This window comes from Calliphora vicina, chromosome 4, assembly GCF_958450345.1.
Source record: "Calliphora vicina chromosome 4, idCalVici1.1, whole genome shotgun sequence".
Taxonomy (NCBI): domain Eukaryota; kingdom Metazoa; phylum Arthropoda; class Insecta; order Diptera; family Calliphoridae; genus Calliphora; species Calliphora vicina.
This window is the reverse complement of record NC_088783.1, coordinates 119045740-119062423: the sequence shown is the minus strand read 5'-3', so window position 1 is coordinate 119062423 and position 16684 is coordinate 119045740. Positions and strand designations below refer to the sequence as shown.

Below are 16684 nucleotides of genomic sequence, written 5' to 3'. Positions count from 1 at the left end.
AAATACCTAAAACTATTTACAAAATAAACAGCAAAACAAAAATCCCCTAAAATTGTTTGATTTATTAAAGTTTTTAAATAAAAAAATTTGGAAATTTAAGGTTTGTTTTCATATATTTATTTTATTATTTTTTTTGATTTATTATTAATTTAATTTTATATTTAGACCTCGTTTTATTTTCATTTTTTTTTTTTTTTTTGTTATTAACTAATTTATTTATTAAATTTCATTAATGTTCATTGCGTTTTCATGTTTATTTTATGTTTAATTAATTTAAATTAAATTTTATATTTCTTTTATTATAAGACTAGTCTTTTTAAATAAATTATTTTATGAAATCAACTACTTAAACCTGACTTCTTTCTCTCTGTATGTTTAAACATATACCTGCTCTTTCTTACTCTTTTTGTTTATAATTTTTTCACTTTATGAAAAGCCTTTAAAACAAATTAGTTTTTGTTATTAAATTACAGAAAAAATATTTGGCTAAAGTATCATTAAAACTTATGGTTTTGTGTGGTGTATTTCTTAATCATAAAAAAAGTTTTCCAGGTTCTGGTTTTTTCTAGTGTTTAAGGGAAAAAGCTAATAGGAAATACAAAAAAGGAGTAACCCCTCTTCTTTAAACACTTAAGAAATTAATATACACAAAAGGCAGACAAATGCTTACACGCTTACAAAACAAAATACAAAATAACCCAAAAAAAATAAAAAGAAAAACTAAAACAAAAGCTTTGCTGCAATAAATCAGTGTAAAATTATTCTCTGGCCGCCTTTTTAGTTCTTTTTGTGGTTGTTGTTGTTGCAGTTTGTTGAACAGGACTTGTAGTGAACGCTGTAGGGCTGGAGGGGTTGTTGGGTGTATTGGGCGTGCTATGCTTTTGTTTGTGTAAACGTTTATGATAGCTTTGAGCCAAAGAATTCACTATGGAGACCACAAAATAGCACACCATACAAATGACAAATGTTTCAAAGATTTTCGACAGCATATTGCCCGATTCGGCTGGTGTGGCATTACGTTGACGATGCAAACGTTGTTTCTGGTTCTTCAGAAAACCCTTAAAGGGCTCTTGTAGTTTTTTGCCTATTACCGGTATGGCTGCCAATGTATCGACGGCCTTTTCAATCAACGACTCGTTGAAGGCTATAATTACAAATACCTTTTGTATGTGCATTTTCACAATGGCCTTGCCGATGAGTGTGGCCCCAAAGAAAGTCCAGAAGGGCACCAAGAAATGGCCACAGGTAATGCCGGCTAAATCGAATAAAGGATTGGGTATCTGTAAAAGAAAATTAAATGGCAAAAACGTTAAAATTAAAATGTATAAAAAAATGTTAATAAAATAATAACAAACTATGTAATTTTCCTAAAACAAGCTTTTGAATCTTAAGTCATTTAAGAAAATTTAGGAAATTGGGTTAGAAAAGTACCTAAAATCATAATTTCTTTTAAGAAATTTTATTTGAAAAGCTTTAATTTTGATATTTTGTAAAAAATTAATATTTAAACAGTTTGTAAAGTTCAATGCAAATAATTGCATTTGGAAAAAAAAAAAAAAATTTGGAAAATTTAATTTTAGTTTCAAAACTCGATATTGAAAATAAAAATTTGATTTTTATCAGAAATTTGCAAACATTTTTTTGTAAAATATGGTTGGTTATTGTTAGGGTTTATATAAAATTTTAGGTTTTAAAATTAATTTCTAAAATTCCAACTTAATTTTCGAAAATAATTTTGATATTTTGTAAAAAAGCTGTATTTAAACAGTTTGTAAAGTAAAGATACGAATTTTTAAATAAGCTATTTTGCAAAGCAAATAATTGCATTTAGAAAACAAAAATTATTTAAAAATTTAAAAAAAAATTTCGAAAATTTTATTTTAGTTTCAAAACTCGATATTGAAAATAAAAATTTGATTTTTATCAGAAATTTGCAAACATTTATTTGTAAAATATAGCTATTGGTAGGTTTTATATAAAATTTTAGGTTTTAAACCTAATTTCGAAAATTCGAACTTAATGTTCGAAAAATTCGAACATTGATATTTTTAAGTTTTAAGCTAAATCAATTGATTTTCGTTATTATTTTTTTTTAATTCATAGTAAATAAATTGATTTTTATTTAAAATCTTAGATTATTTACATTTTTAAAAAAGTTTTGAAAAATTTTATTAGAAAATTTCAAGTAAAAATATTGTAATTTCTGTATAAACAAAAAAATTATTAGTTTTGCTGGATAAAATATAATTTTTGTGGAAATTTTGAAGCAAAAGCTCTAATTTTGAAAATTCGAAATAGGATTCGAAAAAAACTCAATGTTCGAAAAATTCGAAAATTATATTTTTAAGTTTTAATTCTTAGTAAATAAATTGATTTTTATTTAAAATTTTAAATTATTTGGCATTTTTTAAAAAAGGTTTGAAAAATTTTATTTGAAAATTTCAAGTAGAAATATTGTAATTTCTGTTTAAACAAAAAAATATAATTTTTGTGGAAATTTCGAAGCAAAAGTTCTAATTTTGAAAATTCGAAATAGGATTCGAAAAAAACTCAATGTTCGAAAAATTCGAAAATTATATTTTTAAGTTTTAATTTTTAATTCTTAGTAAATAAATTGATTTTTATTTAAAATTTTAGATTATTTTGCATTTTTTAAAAAAGTTTTGAAAATTTTTATTTGAAAATTTCAAGTAGAAATATTGTAATTTCTGTTAAAACAAAAAAAATAAAATTTTTGTGGAAATTTTGGAAGAAAAGCTCTAATTTTGAAAATTCGAAATAGGATTCGAAAAAAACTCAATGTTCGAAAAATTCGAAAATTATATTTTTAAGTTTTAATTTTTAATTCTTAGTAAATAAATTGATTTTTACTTAAAATTTTAGATTATTTGGCATTTTTTTAAAAAGTTTTGAAAATTTTTATTTGAAAATTTCATGTAGAAATATTGTAATTTCTGTTTAAACAAAAAAAATATAATACAGCCCAATTATGAATAAAAAATTCCGCGGGAGTTTGTTCCCCGGGAGTTTTTTCTCATTGAAATTGAATAGGAAAAATGAGAAAAAGGAAAAAACTCCCGCGGAATTTTTATTCATAATTGGGCTGATAATTTTTGTGGAAATTTTGAAGCAAATGCTCTAATTTTGAAAATTCGAAATCGGATTCGAAAAATTCGAACATGGATTTTTCATGTATTTACCAACATTAACAACAAATTAAGAAATTTTTGAAGTTAAATATCAGAAAAAATTTAATGATTATAGAAGTACTTCAACATTTTTCGTTAATTTTAGTTTCAAAATTCAGTATTGAAACTAAAATTTGATTTTTTTGTGGAATTTTTGATTGCTACATGTTGTTACCATTAATTTTATATACAATTTTTAGGAAAATTCAACTAAAATTTCAATTCCAAATAGGATTCGAGAAATTCGAACATGAGTTTTTCATGTATTTAAATTTCACAAAAAAAATTCAATGGGTTTTTCATGTATTTACCACCATTAACAACAAATTAAATAATGTTTGAAACAATTTTTAAAAACTTACACTGGCACAAGCTAGAATACCAAAGAAACCAATACGTTCCACCACTCGCTCCATAAACAGTTTTCCTCTATCCATTAAGCCTAAATTCTTTTGATTCTTTTTGGCCTTTAAAGCCTCAAATTCAGCCAACTCCTCGGCATCGTCTGGATCATAGCCGGACAAACGGGCGGCCTTGGCCATAAAATAAGGAGGCAGTTCACCCAAAGCAGTGCCAGCACCCCAAAGGAAAGCCTCAAAGCGTACCTTAGACATAATAGACCAAATATGGGGAAGTTTCTTGGCATAAGGCTCTTCAGGGCAGATGATGCTATAAAATCAAAGAAAATTACATTAATTTTGTTAATAAATAAAACAAAATAAATTCACAACTTACTCATCTGGATATGGTGGCTTGGGGAAATTCAAAGAATTACACTCATAGGCAGCCAAAGTAACACTAGCTATATGAGGCCCCAAATACAGTAAAAATGTATGCAGGCCAGTTCCCAAACCCACAGAAGATAAAATGCCCAAACCCGTCCAATACACCACAAACCAGGTGTTATTTTTTAAAAACTCTACTATGATTTGATGGCGTCCAGGTAGTTGATATAAAACAGCTATAAAACTAGCCATTATTAAAAATATGCCAATCCAAGTCTTTCTTTGCATTAATCTGTAATAGAAACAAAACAAAATATTTCATTAATTCTTATGTGATGAACAAGATTTTTAAATATAACTTACTTTCCAGCTAAAGTCTTAGCAAGTTCCACTAATTCTAAATTACAATATGACAATGTTTTTATTGGTTGCCTCCATAATACTAAAGCCTCTCGTTCGGCTTTGAGCTTCTCCTTTTGTTGTTTATTCAATGGTTTCATTTGTTTCACATTCATTATTGACAATGCACCGTTATTAGTTTTCCTAAGTTTTTCCTGTGAATTATTATTTGCTGAAGCTGAGGTTCCTCCTGCAGTTGTTGTTGCTGTTGTTATTTTTGCTGCTGAGGATGAGGTTGTCTTTGTTTGTGTTTTATTATTAGAGTTTTCTTTATCTACATTTTTGCGCTGTCGCGTATCTTTGTCTTTTTTATGATGTTGTGACATTTAAACAGAAAATAAAGTGGATATTTTTTTTATAACTTGATTTAACTAAAGTTCGTTTAAGTTGGAAATTGATTTTCTTTTTTTTACTTATACAGATAATACAAGTAGTCCTTAAATTCTAGTGAAAAGAACTGGAGAAGGAGTTGGTGTATTCCTTTTGTTTTGTGTGTGTGTGTTTGTGGTGCCAACACAATTTTGGTGTCTTGTTGAGGGGCTGTAATAAAGAGAAAAAATAAAAAGATTTTAATAATAAAGATTTAAGTTTAATATTTAATTTTTCAGAAATTTTTATAAGATTTTTAAGGAATATTAACTAGAGATTAAAAAAAATTTAATTATTCGTTAGTTAAATGTTACTTAATATGATTTTGAGATGAATTTGCCTTTAAATTTTAGTTCAAAACATTTTTCGAAAATTCGAACATAAATTCGAAAAATTCGAACATAGATATTTTTTGGTTTTAACCAGAAAAACAACAAATAAACTAATTTCGTTTATTAAATTTAAAAAAAAATATAAACTTTTTAATTTTATTCTAAAATTTCTAATTTCGAAAATTAAAAATTTCCAAAAATTACTTAAATATTAAGTTTTATGCCAAAATTTGAATCGGCTTGTTTGTTAATTAATGCTTATGTTTTAATTTTTGTTAAATTTGAAAGTTTAAGTACATTTTCGAAAATTCGAACTCATGTTCGAAAAATTCGAACATTGTTTTTTTTTAGTTTTTAACTTAATATTAACAAATAAAATAATTGGAGTCATTATATGTTAAAAAATTGGGAATTTTAAAAGAAATTTTAAAGATTTTATTTTGAAAATTCGAAATTTAAAAAAAAATATTTTAAATATTGAGTTTTATAAGAAAACGTGTTTGAGTTTTAGTTGCCAATAATTTTTTTTATTGAATTTCTGTGTTTGACTGCATTTTCGAATATTCGAACTTGATTTCGAATAATTCGAACATTGATATTTTTTTGTTTTTAAGAATAAAATCAACAATAAAACAAATTTCGATTTGTAAGTGTTTAAAAGTTTGGAATTTTAAAATAAAATTACAGTTTTCAATTCGAAATCAAGTTCGAAAAGTTCAAACATTGAAGTTTTTGTATTTTTAACATAAAAACCACAAAAAAAAATTTCGAATTTGGAATTTTAAAATAAAATTAAAAATTTTAAAAATATTTTGGTTTTCATCTCCGAAAATATTCAATATTTTGTGTAAAAATTTGCTCAAATGAAATTTGTGGTATCTAAAAACCTCAAAGTCCGGTAAATATACTCAAGTTAGAATTCTCAAATCGCCCTTTCCGAGGTTTATAAACTTTTCGGATTTTCCTGTGGATAGAGTAATAAATAGTATGGCTTGACTGAGCCCCAAATAAATTACAAATTCTTTCCTTAGCCTATTTCCTCAGTATGCCCAGGAAACGTTTTATATTTTAAGGGATATAAATATAAAATGTATAAATTACAATTTTTATTTGATTTAATAAATTCCAAGAATAAATCTCATATAACAACTTTCACCACTAGGCCTGAAATTTATTTGTTTTTATAAACATTTTTGTTATTACTTGTTAACCTTAAACAGAATTACAATTATTTAAAACTTGACCTTTATTAAAAAAACCTTTTAAAATGTCTCAAGGCTTTAAATTTTAACAATATTTTTCTTTTTAATAAAATTAGTATGATTTTTTATTGTTGCCAATTCCCATTTTGCCATAAATTGAACTTTGACGTTTGTTTTCCTGTGTATTTGTGTTTATTTACAATGTTTGTTATCTTAAAACATATTAATGTTAAAAACATAAAGAGAAATTTATAATGATAAGGGGAGGGAAAGGAGTGCCTTAACTGAACTATGTTTGTAAGAGAACTAAACCATTTTAACAATTGACAGACACAAAACGGTTAATGACCTAAATTTAGATACACATCATGATGCACTACTCGTTTCATCATAAGTACTAAATAAGTACAACAAAGTAAATAAACGACTAAATTAAATAAAAAAAAATAAACTGAAAAAAGTACATAATAAAAACAAGCAAGACCGACGTTATAATGCCCTGCACTGAGTAAATGAGATAATTTCAATAATTTATATTCAATGAATGATTTTCTGAAATGGGCCTTATGTGAAAGATATGAGCAATTGTGGGCAGATAGCCATGAACCTAGGTCCTGTGATTCTTGCCTATATGAAACTTATTTCTATTGAATTCTATAGAGATATAACATTTTTTATGAGATTTATGCTTGTTAAAGTGATTTTCGGAAGTGGGCCTTATATGGGAGCTATGACTAATTATGGACCGATCACCATGAGATTAAGTCTGCAGTAGAATTTCTGGATACCAGCATTTTAAAGAGATTTATAATCGTTAAAGTGATTTTTTGATATGGGATTTATATCGAAGCTATGGCTAATTATGGACCGATCATCATAAAATTAGGTGACATAACTTCCTTATATATATAAAACTTATTTGAAGGAAAATTCGTGTAGATACCTATATAAATTAAGCATTTATGACCACTAAAGTTGTATTTCGGGAGGACATTTGTATGGGAGCTAGGTAAAGCAATGGAGCGATTTCAGCCAGTTTCAATAGACCGAAAGAAATGCATGAATCACACAAGTGATTCACAAGTTTTACATGGACTGCCAGCTACCAGACGGACGGACATTTTTTAATCGACTCAGAAAGTGATTCTGAGTATAATTTAGGGTGGATGTTAGACTTGATATTTTTGGGCGTTACAAACATCAGCACAAATGCATAATACCGTCCCCACTATGGTGGTGCAGTGTATATAATAGGCAAGCACGTACGTACAAAAGGTTTTTTTGTATTTGTAGTTTATTTTCAGTTTCGTCTTTATTGCTTACAAAAGCTAAAACTGATAAAGTGGTTGGTTTTAAAACCTCTAAAGATTATGATTAATCTTTTAATATGAAAAGTAAGTATTGTTATATGAAAAATAAATAAAATTGAGCTATATAGCTACTTTCTATTATTTAAATACAATGCGGGAGGAAATATTCAATTTACCTTATTGTTTAGTTGGCTTTTTTTAGTTGATTTATTTATAATGACAAAAAGGGGAGGAAAACTAAAAATTTTGATTAAATTTACCCGGCTTTTGATTAAATAATAACTTTTAATATGTAGTTTGATTGTTAATGCCTCATTAACTTGGTTAGTATTATGCATGCACTTGAAATTTTAATTGAGGGTTTCATTTAATTTGTAATAATTCATTATTTAAAAATAAAACTAGATGAATAAAACAAAACAACATATTGCGGGAAATTTAACATACGACTTGAACGCACCAATGACAAGAAACCACACAATGTTTTGTTATTATTGTTATTTGTTCTTTCTTATTGTAGTTGTTGTGTTTGTTTTATTTGTCCTATTCACGGTAACAAAAACAAAAAGTGAGTGGAGAGAAAGAAGGTGAAAAGTAAAACATGCAAAATGTAATATATATCGAAAACAACAAAAACAAATGTTTTGTTATTACGAAATAATGATGCCAGATCATAAGAGGGCACACAATTCCTAGTAAATATTTAATTTTGACAGATTTGTTGCGGGGTTTTAAGCAGAATCTATAGGAAAACAGTATTGATAATAATCTTTGCCAATATACTTAATAAAATCATTGCTAGCTTTGAAAAATATATTACATATAAAAAAATTCAATTATTTAAAGGCATTTTCTTAAGAAAAATTTAAATTTTCCATACAAATAAAGCAGAAAATCTCGTGCCACCGGCATCATTGCATTTTTATGGATGCATTGGAAGTTCTTGAAATGTGAAGGCTGCTCTTCTTGCAATTTGAAGGCTGCTCTTTTCACGAAGTCATTCAACCAGAAATGAGTTTGGTCGGACTCTTTATTTATTGTTAGGAACAAAAATATCAATATTCGAATTTTTCGAAAACTTTGAAGTCTAATTTCGTTGTAGGTAACCTCCGGCTCAACCTCAGCTTAGTCCCCTTTTACAATGCAGAAATTGAAAGGCAGACATTTTTCTCATTCTCTTTTGAACTAACCTAAACCTAATACACACTCTACCTCCTCAACCCCTCGCCCGCAAACTTCGTCTGTCTACCTTTCCATTTCTGCATTGTAAAAGAGGACTTAGATTATTTTCAATCTAGAATATGGGAATATACTTGTCATGAGGCAACTATACCAGCATAATGATTCTACTTCCCCTAAAATTCCTTCTAAAATAATTAACAATCTGGTATTACTGTGTTTTACCAAAAACGTGTTCCTTGGGTACAAAATTTCTTAATTTTCTTGGCCAAAACGATAGGGCCAGGTACACAGGGTGGTTATTTGTTGTAAACCCAGATGGAAGGGGTGGTTTTTTACAACAAAAAAACAAACAAAAACACTCGCTCTCACTCCCCCTCTTTATTCAAAAATACTCTATAAATTACAAGAGAGAGAAATAAAAACTGCAGTTGAAAAAAATGCACCGTAAATCAGTGTTGCCACCAAGACAATTATAAACTACACATGCCTCATTCCAAATTACACATACGAGAAAAAATTACACATGTAAATAAATTTTCGTGATTTCAATAGGAGAAATTGTCTAAAATTGTCATGAATATAAAAGGTTTGTCACAGTGAACTCTGGGATGTTTGGACCAAATACGATCACTTTATTGTCAATGGACAATTTTCACTTGCGGTGATTTTAATTTATCCAGGAATTGGATTTTTTAGTGAACTTTTCTAATTTAATGAATTCTTGAGATCAGTCAAATATGTCAATCCCAAATACGCCTTTAACAATTATTAATCAATGTCCAATTTAATTTATTTCTAATTTATATTAAGTGCTTTGAAATCAGGTTTGTTTTCAGTTTCAAAGATAAATATTTTTTACTATTTGTTTAAAAATTATAGCTCTGATAATTTTCCTTCCCAGTAAATACTTTACCATAAAATCTTGTAACGTTTATATTATTAAAATTTGTAGTTATAAATTTGAAATAAAGCTTCCAAAATAGTAAGTCAATTTTATTGTTTATTATTTGAAACACAAATCAGAAACCACACAGACAATAGCATAAACTCAAAACGGTTCTTACGGGTATAACAAATAACTGGAAACAATTTGTAAATAAATTTTTCTCACACAAATTCCTACGTTCTTGTTTTTTTTCTTAAGATTGGCTAACATTACCCCGAAATAACTGCAATTACCGTTACCGATATAATAGTTTATACCGTTATCTGTAAATACCGTTACCCTTATTCTATAAACAATTTAAAATTATAAAAATACAAATTTTCGATTTTGGTTATTACAAATTGTTATTGGAAAAACGTTAATTTCCAAGATAACGAAAATTAACGTTTTTCCAATAACAATTTGTAATAACTTGTAAAAATGTACAGTTATTGAATAGTATTTGCTGTTTTATATTTTTTTCATGTTAAAAGTCTTATATTTATATAAACTAAAATTTAGTTTCTGTTACCAATATTACGCAAACAAAACTATCACAAACGCCGAAATGTCCATCTGAAAAACCAAACATAGCAATCTCCAAATTACTTATCGTATTTCTCTGCAAACCTTAATGTTAATTTAGTTCAAACTTGATTCATATCTTCATCTTATATATAAATAGACCAAACGTTTTTTTGTGGTACACTTTTAAGTATGTTATTGTCCACCAATATTAATAAAACATATTGTTTTCGAATTTCGGCCACCGGGATTTCCTAGTACATATAATTCCATTATACTGAGTAACAAGCGAGTACAATATAATAAATATGAATACATTTAGAGATACTGGATTTGTATTTATCAACTAAAATAGAGGATATAGCTACTTTCCCTCATATAAATGTACATATTTATTTTAGTCGGTTTTGAAATCTGAACAATCCATAATTCATTCAATTAAAATCCAAAATATAGATAAAAGACATACATTGACAATATATTTTGGATATAATTGGAATTTAAAATTACACATGAATTACACATTCACTCAATTACACATGGGCTACACATCCAAGTTAAAATTACACACAATATGTGTAATTACACATGAAGTGGCAACACTGCCGTAAATATAATAAAAAAAAACAACAACAACAAACTAAATATACCGAAAACAAAGAATTAATTAAATCAATTTAGTTTTTACCAATAAATTAATAGTTTCAAGATTTTCTTGATTACTGTCTTTCTGTCACTGAACTGCTATAAAACCTATAGCAAATTTAATATTATAATTGATTTATTTATATCAGAGAAAAATGATGAGATGACAATTTTGGTCATGGGATTTACACCTTTTTTTCTTCTTTACCATAATAAAATTACAATTTTTTTTTAGTGTCTGCCACAAATTTTACCTTTTTTGCTGTTTGTTTTTTCTTGTACAAAATTTACTCGTTAAATTTATGTTGGTTTTTTGCTTTTTACACTAAAATCTAATTAATAATTTATGTTAACACATATTCTTAATTAAATTTATAACTTTTTTTTGTTATTTTTCACTAAAATTATATTAGTTTTTTGTTAAAAAAAAATTTGTTACAACACCGCCGCCGCTCATCGAATTTTTTTCTTCACTAACAAACTGAAAGTATATAGAGGTGTGACGAGACAGAAGATAATCATATGTTATAGTTTACTCTTTCGTTCCCCTTTTATTTCAATTAGGCAGCTGTTTTTGTCATATTTGAAATGTCATAATTGTCAACTCTAGCATTGTGATTGTTCTCATCCCCAGTTAATGTTTTTGTATCCCCAAAACTCCTCAACAACATGTTAAGGCCCTTCAACTGCAACTAAATGCTGCAGTTAACTACATATTCAGATGCAGAAATTATAAAAAAATTTAAACATTTCGAAGACAGACTTCGTCAAACTACTCAACATTTGTAAGACGTCTAAAGGAAAAAAGACTGGACATGAAGAACACAAATAAGACAGTTTTACGATTTATGGATCAAGTTTGTATATTATAATGTGGAGCTGTTTTTCAGAGCAAGGTTGGGTCCAGTTGGAATTGGATATAGATCCATTTAAAAATATGTTATGGATCCATATGTTGAGGAAAATATACCTTTACTTTGGAGATACGGAATCTCTAAAGTAGATATTTAAATAGATATTTCGATCGGTATGTAATACCGTAATGTTTACCCTGAGCTCCATTGTGTGATTGCCGTTGGAGTGTAGAACTTTGACATCCATGAAAAATTTAATTCGTACAATCAATAATCACTAAAATCGTCTTGAGACATTGTGCATTAGAATAAGCTAAAACATAACGAACTTTTTCGCCAATAAAGTTAATTTAGGTATCAATCATGTATAATTTGTAGTTTTCTTAGTGGCAACACTGCTCCACTAATATTAAACTTTTACCGACAACTGTTTTACCATAACTGAAACTGCTTTACTCACAATTTAAGACAGGATGTCTCACTAATCTTCTTAATATATCTATATATGCAGCACCCTGTGTTTAAATGCCAATCGTTTCTCCTTGTTCCGACAACAATTGCTATTGTGTGTGGCCTGGCCTTTTGACAAGTAAACAATTTTCTTATAATCACAATTAAATAGGACAAATTGTAAAAATTTTTACATAAATTCTGCTAAAAAAGGGTAAATTTTGCTTAAAATTTATATAGCTTTAGATAAACGTTTGCAATTTTTGCAAATTTTAACTAAATTTTTGTTTTACAGCAGCAGGCATCTTGGCGTCACCCTACCTAAAATTTTGCCCCGGTTTTTCTTATAGTTTCTCAGCATGGAATCTGAGCCGCCAGCTACCTCAATGGTAGACAATAATTCAGCGGGAAATAATGTGCCGCACAATGAATCAACTCCAATGGACACTGATGAAAATGTTAATAATAATCCGGAAAATGCTGCAGAAACAAGCGGTAAGGGGAAAAATTAACAGTAAAAGCTATTATAAAGGGACATATTTTAATAGGATTTAGAAAAACTAATTGGAAAATTAAAAAAAAAGCTAAAATTTTACAAAATATGTAAAACTTGGCTTAAACTGAAACTTTGTAATTCATTTAATGTATATTTTTTTTATCTTTTCTTCCTTAGGTCTTTCCGAACATCAAATGGATACTGATAATGCCAACAATGAAGGCCAGCCCATGGATAATTTACCACCGGCCAGCACTAATGCCAGCGAAACATCTTCTGCTGGCAACAATACATCGCAAACAGAACAATTAGATGCTTCCCATGAGAATTTAGCAACATTAGCTGCTGTTTCTGCTGCCGGAGCAGCAGAACCTAATGCAAATAATTCTGCACAACAAAACCAGACGGCAGCAATGGATTCTTCTGCAGCTAGCAATCAATCAACAGCTGAGGAAACAAATAAATCTACTAGTAATAGCAGTACAAATAATACCAACCCCACAACAACTCCTGCTAATACTTCTATTGCTACAAACCCCCCAAATCCTCCTTTAGACGAGGAAGATGCTAAATGGCATACGGTGGGTGTTTTCCCTGGACTCTCCACTACCGTCACCAGCTATATAGATAACACAGTTTGGTCCTCTTCGGGATATCAATTAAATGCTGATGATATACCTGATTTAACTCACCATCCTCGTATTAATTTAGAGCCGGGTACGGCCTATCGTTTTCGCATACGCGCCCTGAATTCTGTGGGCACTAGTGATTGGAGCGAGATATCTAGTTTTAAAACCTGTTTGCCTGGTTTTCCGGGAGCCCCTTCGGCTATCAAAATATCGAAATCTTCAGAGGGTGCTCATCTCACCTGGGAGCCACCACCAAGCTGTGTTAGTTCCAATGAAATTGTGGAATATTCCGTTTATCTGGCTGTCAAACCAGGCAAAGAAAAAGAGACAAAGGCCGGTCAAAGAGCTCCGGCTCAACTGGCATTTGTACGCGTTTATGTGGGAGCAGCTAATCAATGTACTGTTTCGCACACTTCGCTATCGGCGGCTCATGTTGATTGCTCCAATAAGCCGGCTATAATCTTTCGCATAGCTGCCCGCAATGAAAAAGGCTATGGACCGGCCACTCAAGTTAGGTGGCTACAAGATCCTGTACAAAATTCGGCTAACAATTCAAGTTTGGGCCCTAATAGTTTGCTGTCTCCCACACGTGTTAAACCTGAACTTACCGGAGCTTCGCCTAGCAAACGTTTTAAGGCCGCAGTTGGTGGTGGACCGGGTGGACGCTAAGGGATTCATTATTCTTTTTTTAGATTTTACTTATTCTTATAATAGATTTTTTCTTTTTTATCCAAAACGTTACAAATTCATAGTTTGTAAAGCAACAAATTTATAAAACAGAAATTAATTAACAACTTTATAAGTTATTAAGCCTTAATCATAATCAAATTTTAAGTTTATCAAAGGTTTTGATAAACTTAAATATTGTTTATGATTATGGGGGATTATAAGTAACAAAAACTTCATTATAAAACAAAACAGTTAATTATAACAAAACAAATATACATTTAAGTTTAATTTACTCTGTCAACTAAATTGTACTTTAAAATAAACTTAAATTAACAAATAAAACAATGTGTAAAAATAAAAATTAATCAATTTATTTAGGAAGACGCATAAAAAGAAATTTAATCTGCTTTTCATCGGAAGAGAACTCTTAAGTTGGCTTAAAATTTATTGAAAACAAAAATGTATTGCTTTATATGTGGCAGCAAATTAGAACTCTACGTTTTTTTTTTAATATTTAAACAGCTTTGGCTTGTACTTTATAATATAACAAATTATCTGCAAAAGCAAATAAATGAATAAGATATTAAACATTTTCCCCAAAAAACTTACCTTCTATAATACTGCACTGACTTTCCAAATACTCCTCTGTATTCAAATCCTTTAAGAATTTTTCTCTTTTTATGGAAACGCTATAATCCGGACCATATGCCAAGAAATTTTCATTATCCGCACATATATCATCATTAAGAGGAAGATCACAAATGGCAGCAGTTAGAGAGCACCAATAACGACTAGAGTTGGGAAAATTATAGCCACCTCCACCTAGAACCAAACAGGGCAATTGGTAGCTTAAAATAACATTCATACACTCAATTAAATCTTCTGGTATTAAATTAGAGCCTCCCAATGGATCACCCACAATGACATCAGCGCCGCATTGCACCACCACCACATTGGGCTGATAACAAGCAAAGATTTTGCGGCATATTCTAAAACATAAAACTGTTAGTTTTGCTTTTTACAACAGCTTATTGAAATACCTTTTAAAATATTTAACATATTTTTCTCCTGTTATACCCGCCTTATAAGGAAAGTTGGCGGTATAACCCAGACCCTTATCGCAACCTTTATCTTCGGCCTTACCCGTACCCGGATAATAACCACACTCTAGCTGATGAAAAGATAAACAGAAAACCCTTTTGCTGGCCTTAAAAGCTGTGGCCACACCATCGCCATGATGATTATCCAAATCTATGTATAAAATTCTTCGAAATTTCTTGGTCAGCACTAAAATACCCAAAACAATGTCATTGATGTAACAGAAACCCGCAGCTTTATCCCTTTGTGCATGATGCCAGCCGCCACACCAGTTTATTACCACTTCTGCCAAGTCTTGGGCCTTGCACAAACAATCGCAAGCCGTCATAGTGGCTCCGGCTATAGTGCATGCATATTGTTTTATACCCGGCCAGGGAGGACAATCGTAAGAAAGACCATGACAGTCGGATAAAAATGAGCAGTCAACATCTTGTTCTTCCTCCTCTTCTTCTTCGTTTTCCAAATTAGTTTCTTTTTCCGGGGGCTTAAGTTTATTTTCATAAACCTCAAGTTGTTTGATATAGTCTGGATTGTGGAATCTTTTCAAGTCTGCCGAGTTGCATACCAAAGGTCTAATTCTTTCCATGTGAGTTAGTAGACCATAAGATAATAGTAAATTATGGGTCAAGGAAGCCTTTTTTAAAGAAATTAAGTGAATTTCCAACCGTTATAAAGTTGATTTTGTTTAACGATTTGTATGAGTCTATAAAGCCTACTTACCCTTCCTTTAACCGCCGGGTTTTTATCAGCTTGTTGTATTAAATTATCACTGTAGATATATTTAACTTTTCTAGACATTTTAATAAATAATTTGAGATAAATTTTAAACAATCAATTGTTATGTTTTGAAAATAATTTCAGCACAAATGGCGGTTTTTTCAAGGCCCAGCTGTTTTTGTGTTTTCAGTGTTACCTAACTTTTGCTGTAAACTCACAAAGCTATGTTTAAAGAGTTTTTATACAGTTTGAGGAGAATTGCTTCTGGTTGTCAATGTCATGATGGATAATAACGGTATTTTTAATGTAAACAAACATTGTTAAGTAAAATTAAAGGAAAATGTGGAATTTGTTAAAATTAACTAAATCTGTGAGAAAAGGTGATCTTATTTGTGATTTTGTTTCAAATTAATTAAAATTTAACATGTGATTATTGTTAATTTCCTATATATTGTGTGGTTATGAAACTAAAATGAGACGAATAGAAATAGTTGTGTAAATTCTTGCTCAAAAAAAGAAACACCATAGTGTTTCCATATGTTTGTAGTAGTTTTTATAATTTCCAAAAGTTTTTTTCAGCTTTGTGTGGAGGAAGAACATTACCATTGTCGTTTAAGGGTATTGGTTAATGTTTGTCGTCGTCTAACTGCAAAGCGTTAAGGTTTCTGGAAGTTCTCATTGGCCACATGCAATCATTTTTGGTTTTCATACCTAACTTTTTGACACAAACCATAAAAATTGGGAGTGGAGTTCGAGTGTTTTCTAGGCCAAATAATTGCTTCTGTAAGAAATTTATTAAATACAATAAGGGACGTATTCCTCTTTATTTTTTAAGGAAAGTCAGACTATTAATGCTGGGAGTACGAAATTTAAATTTTACTGTAAATAGTGCCACGATTGAAACTAAAATTGGACTGTAAACAGAGCCACGATTGAAGCTAAAATTGGATTGCAAACAGAGCCACGATT

General features: G+C 29.3%; 3 protein-coding genes across 3 annotated transcripts; 1 reads left to right on the top strand and 2 right to left on the bottom strand.

Annotated features, from left to right (window-relative positions):
• Positions 1-94: 94 nt before the first annotated feature.
• On the bottom strand, positions 95-11214 carry Tango5 (Transport and Golgi organization 5). Its single transcript, XM_065508379.1, has 5 exons — positions 11057-11214; positions 4277-4852; positions 3924-4205; positions 3551-3857; positions 95-1280 (listed from the first exon to the last, which is right to left on the bottom strand). The coding sequence occupies exons 2-5, from the start codon at positions 4636-4638 to the stop codon at positions 759-761; spliced, it is 1473 nt and encodes a 490-aa protein (XP_065364451.1). The 5' UTR covers positions 4639-4852; positions 11057-11214; the 3' UTR covers positions 95-758.
• A 990-nt stretch (positions 11215-12204) lies between these two features.
• Positions 12205-14261, top strand: LOC135958794 (host cell factor-like). Its single transcript, XM_065509693.1, has 3 exons — positions 12205-12320; positions 12402-12601; positions 12780-14261. Exons 2-3 carry the CDS (start codon positions 12466-12468, stop codon positions 13898-13900), a joined length of 1257 nt encoding a protein of 418 aa, XP_065365765.1. The 5' UTR covers positions 12205-12320; positions 12402-12465; the 3' UTR covers positions 13901-14261.
• A 153-nt stretch (positions 14262-14414) lies between these two features.
• Positions 14415-15853, bottom strand: LOC135958743 (histone deacetylase 8-like). Its single transcript, XM_065509638.1, has 4 exons — positions 15719-15853; positions 14941-15632; positions 14510-14889; positions 14415-14455 (listed from the first exon to the last, which is right to left on the bottom strand). Exons 1-4 carry the CDS (start codon positions 15794-15796, stop codon positions 14415-14417), a joined length of 1191 nt encoding a protein of 396 aa, XP_065365710.1. The 5' UTR covers positions 15797-15853.
• Positions 15854-16684: the final 831 nt, after the last annotated feature.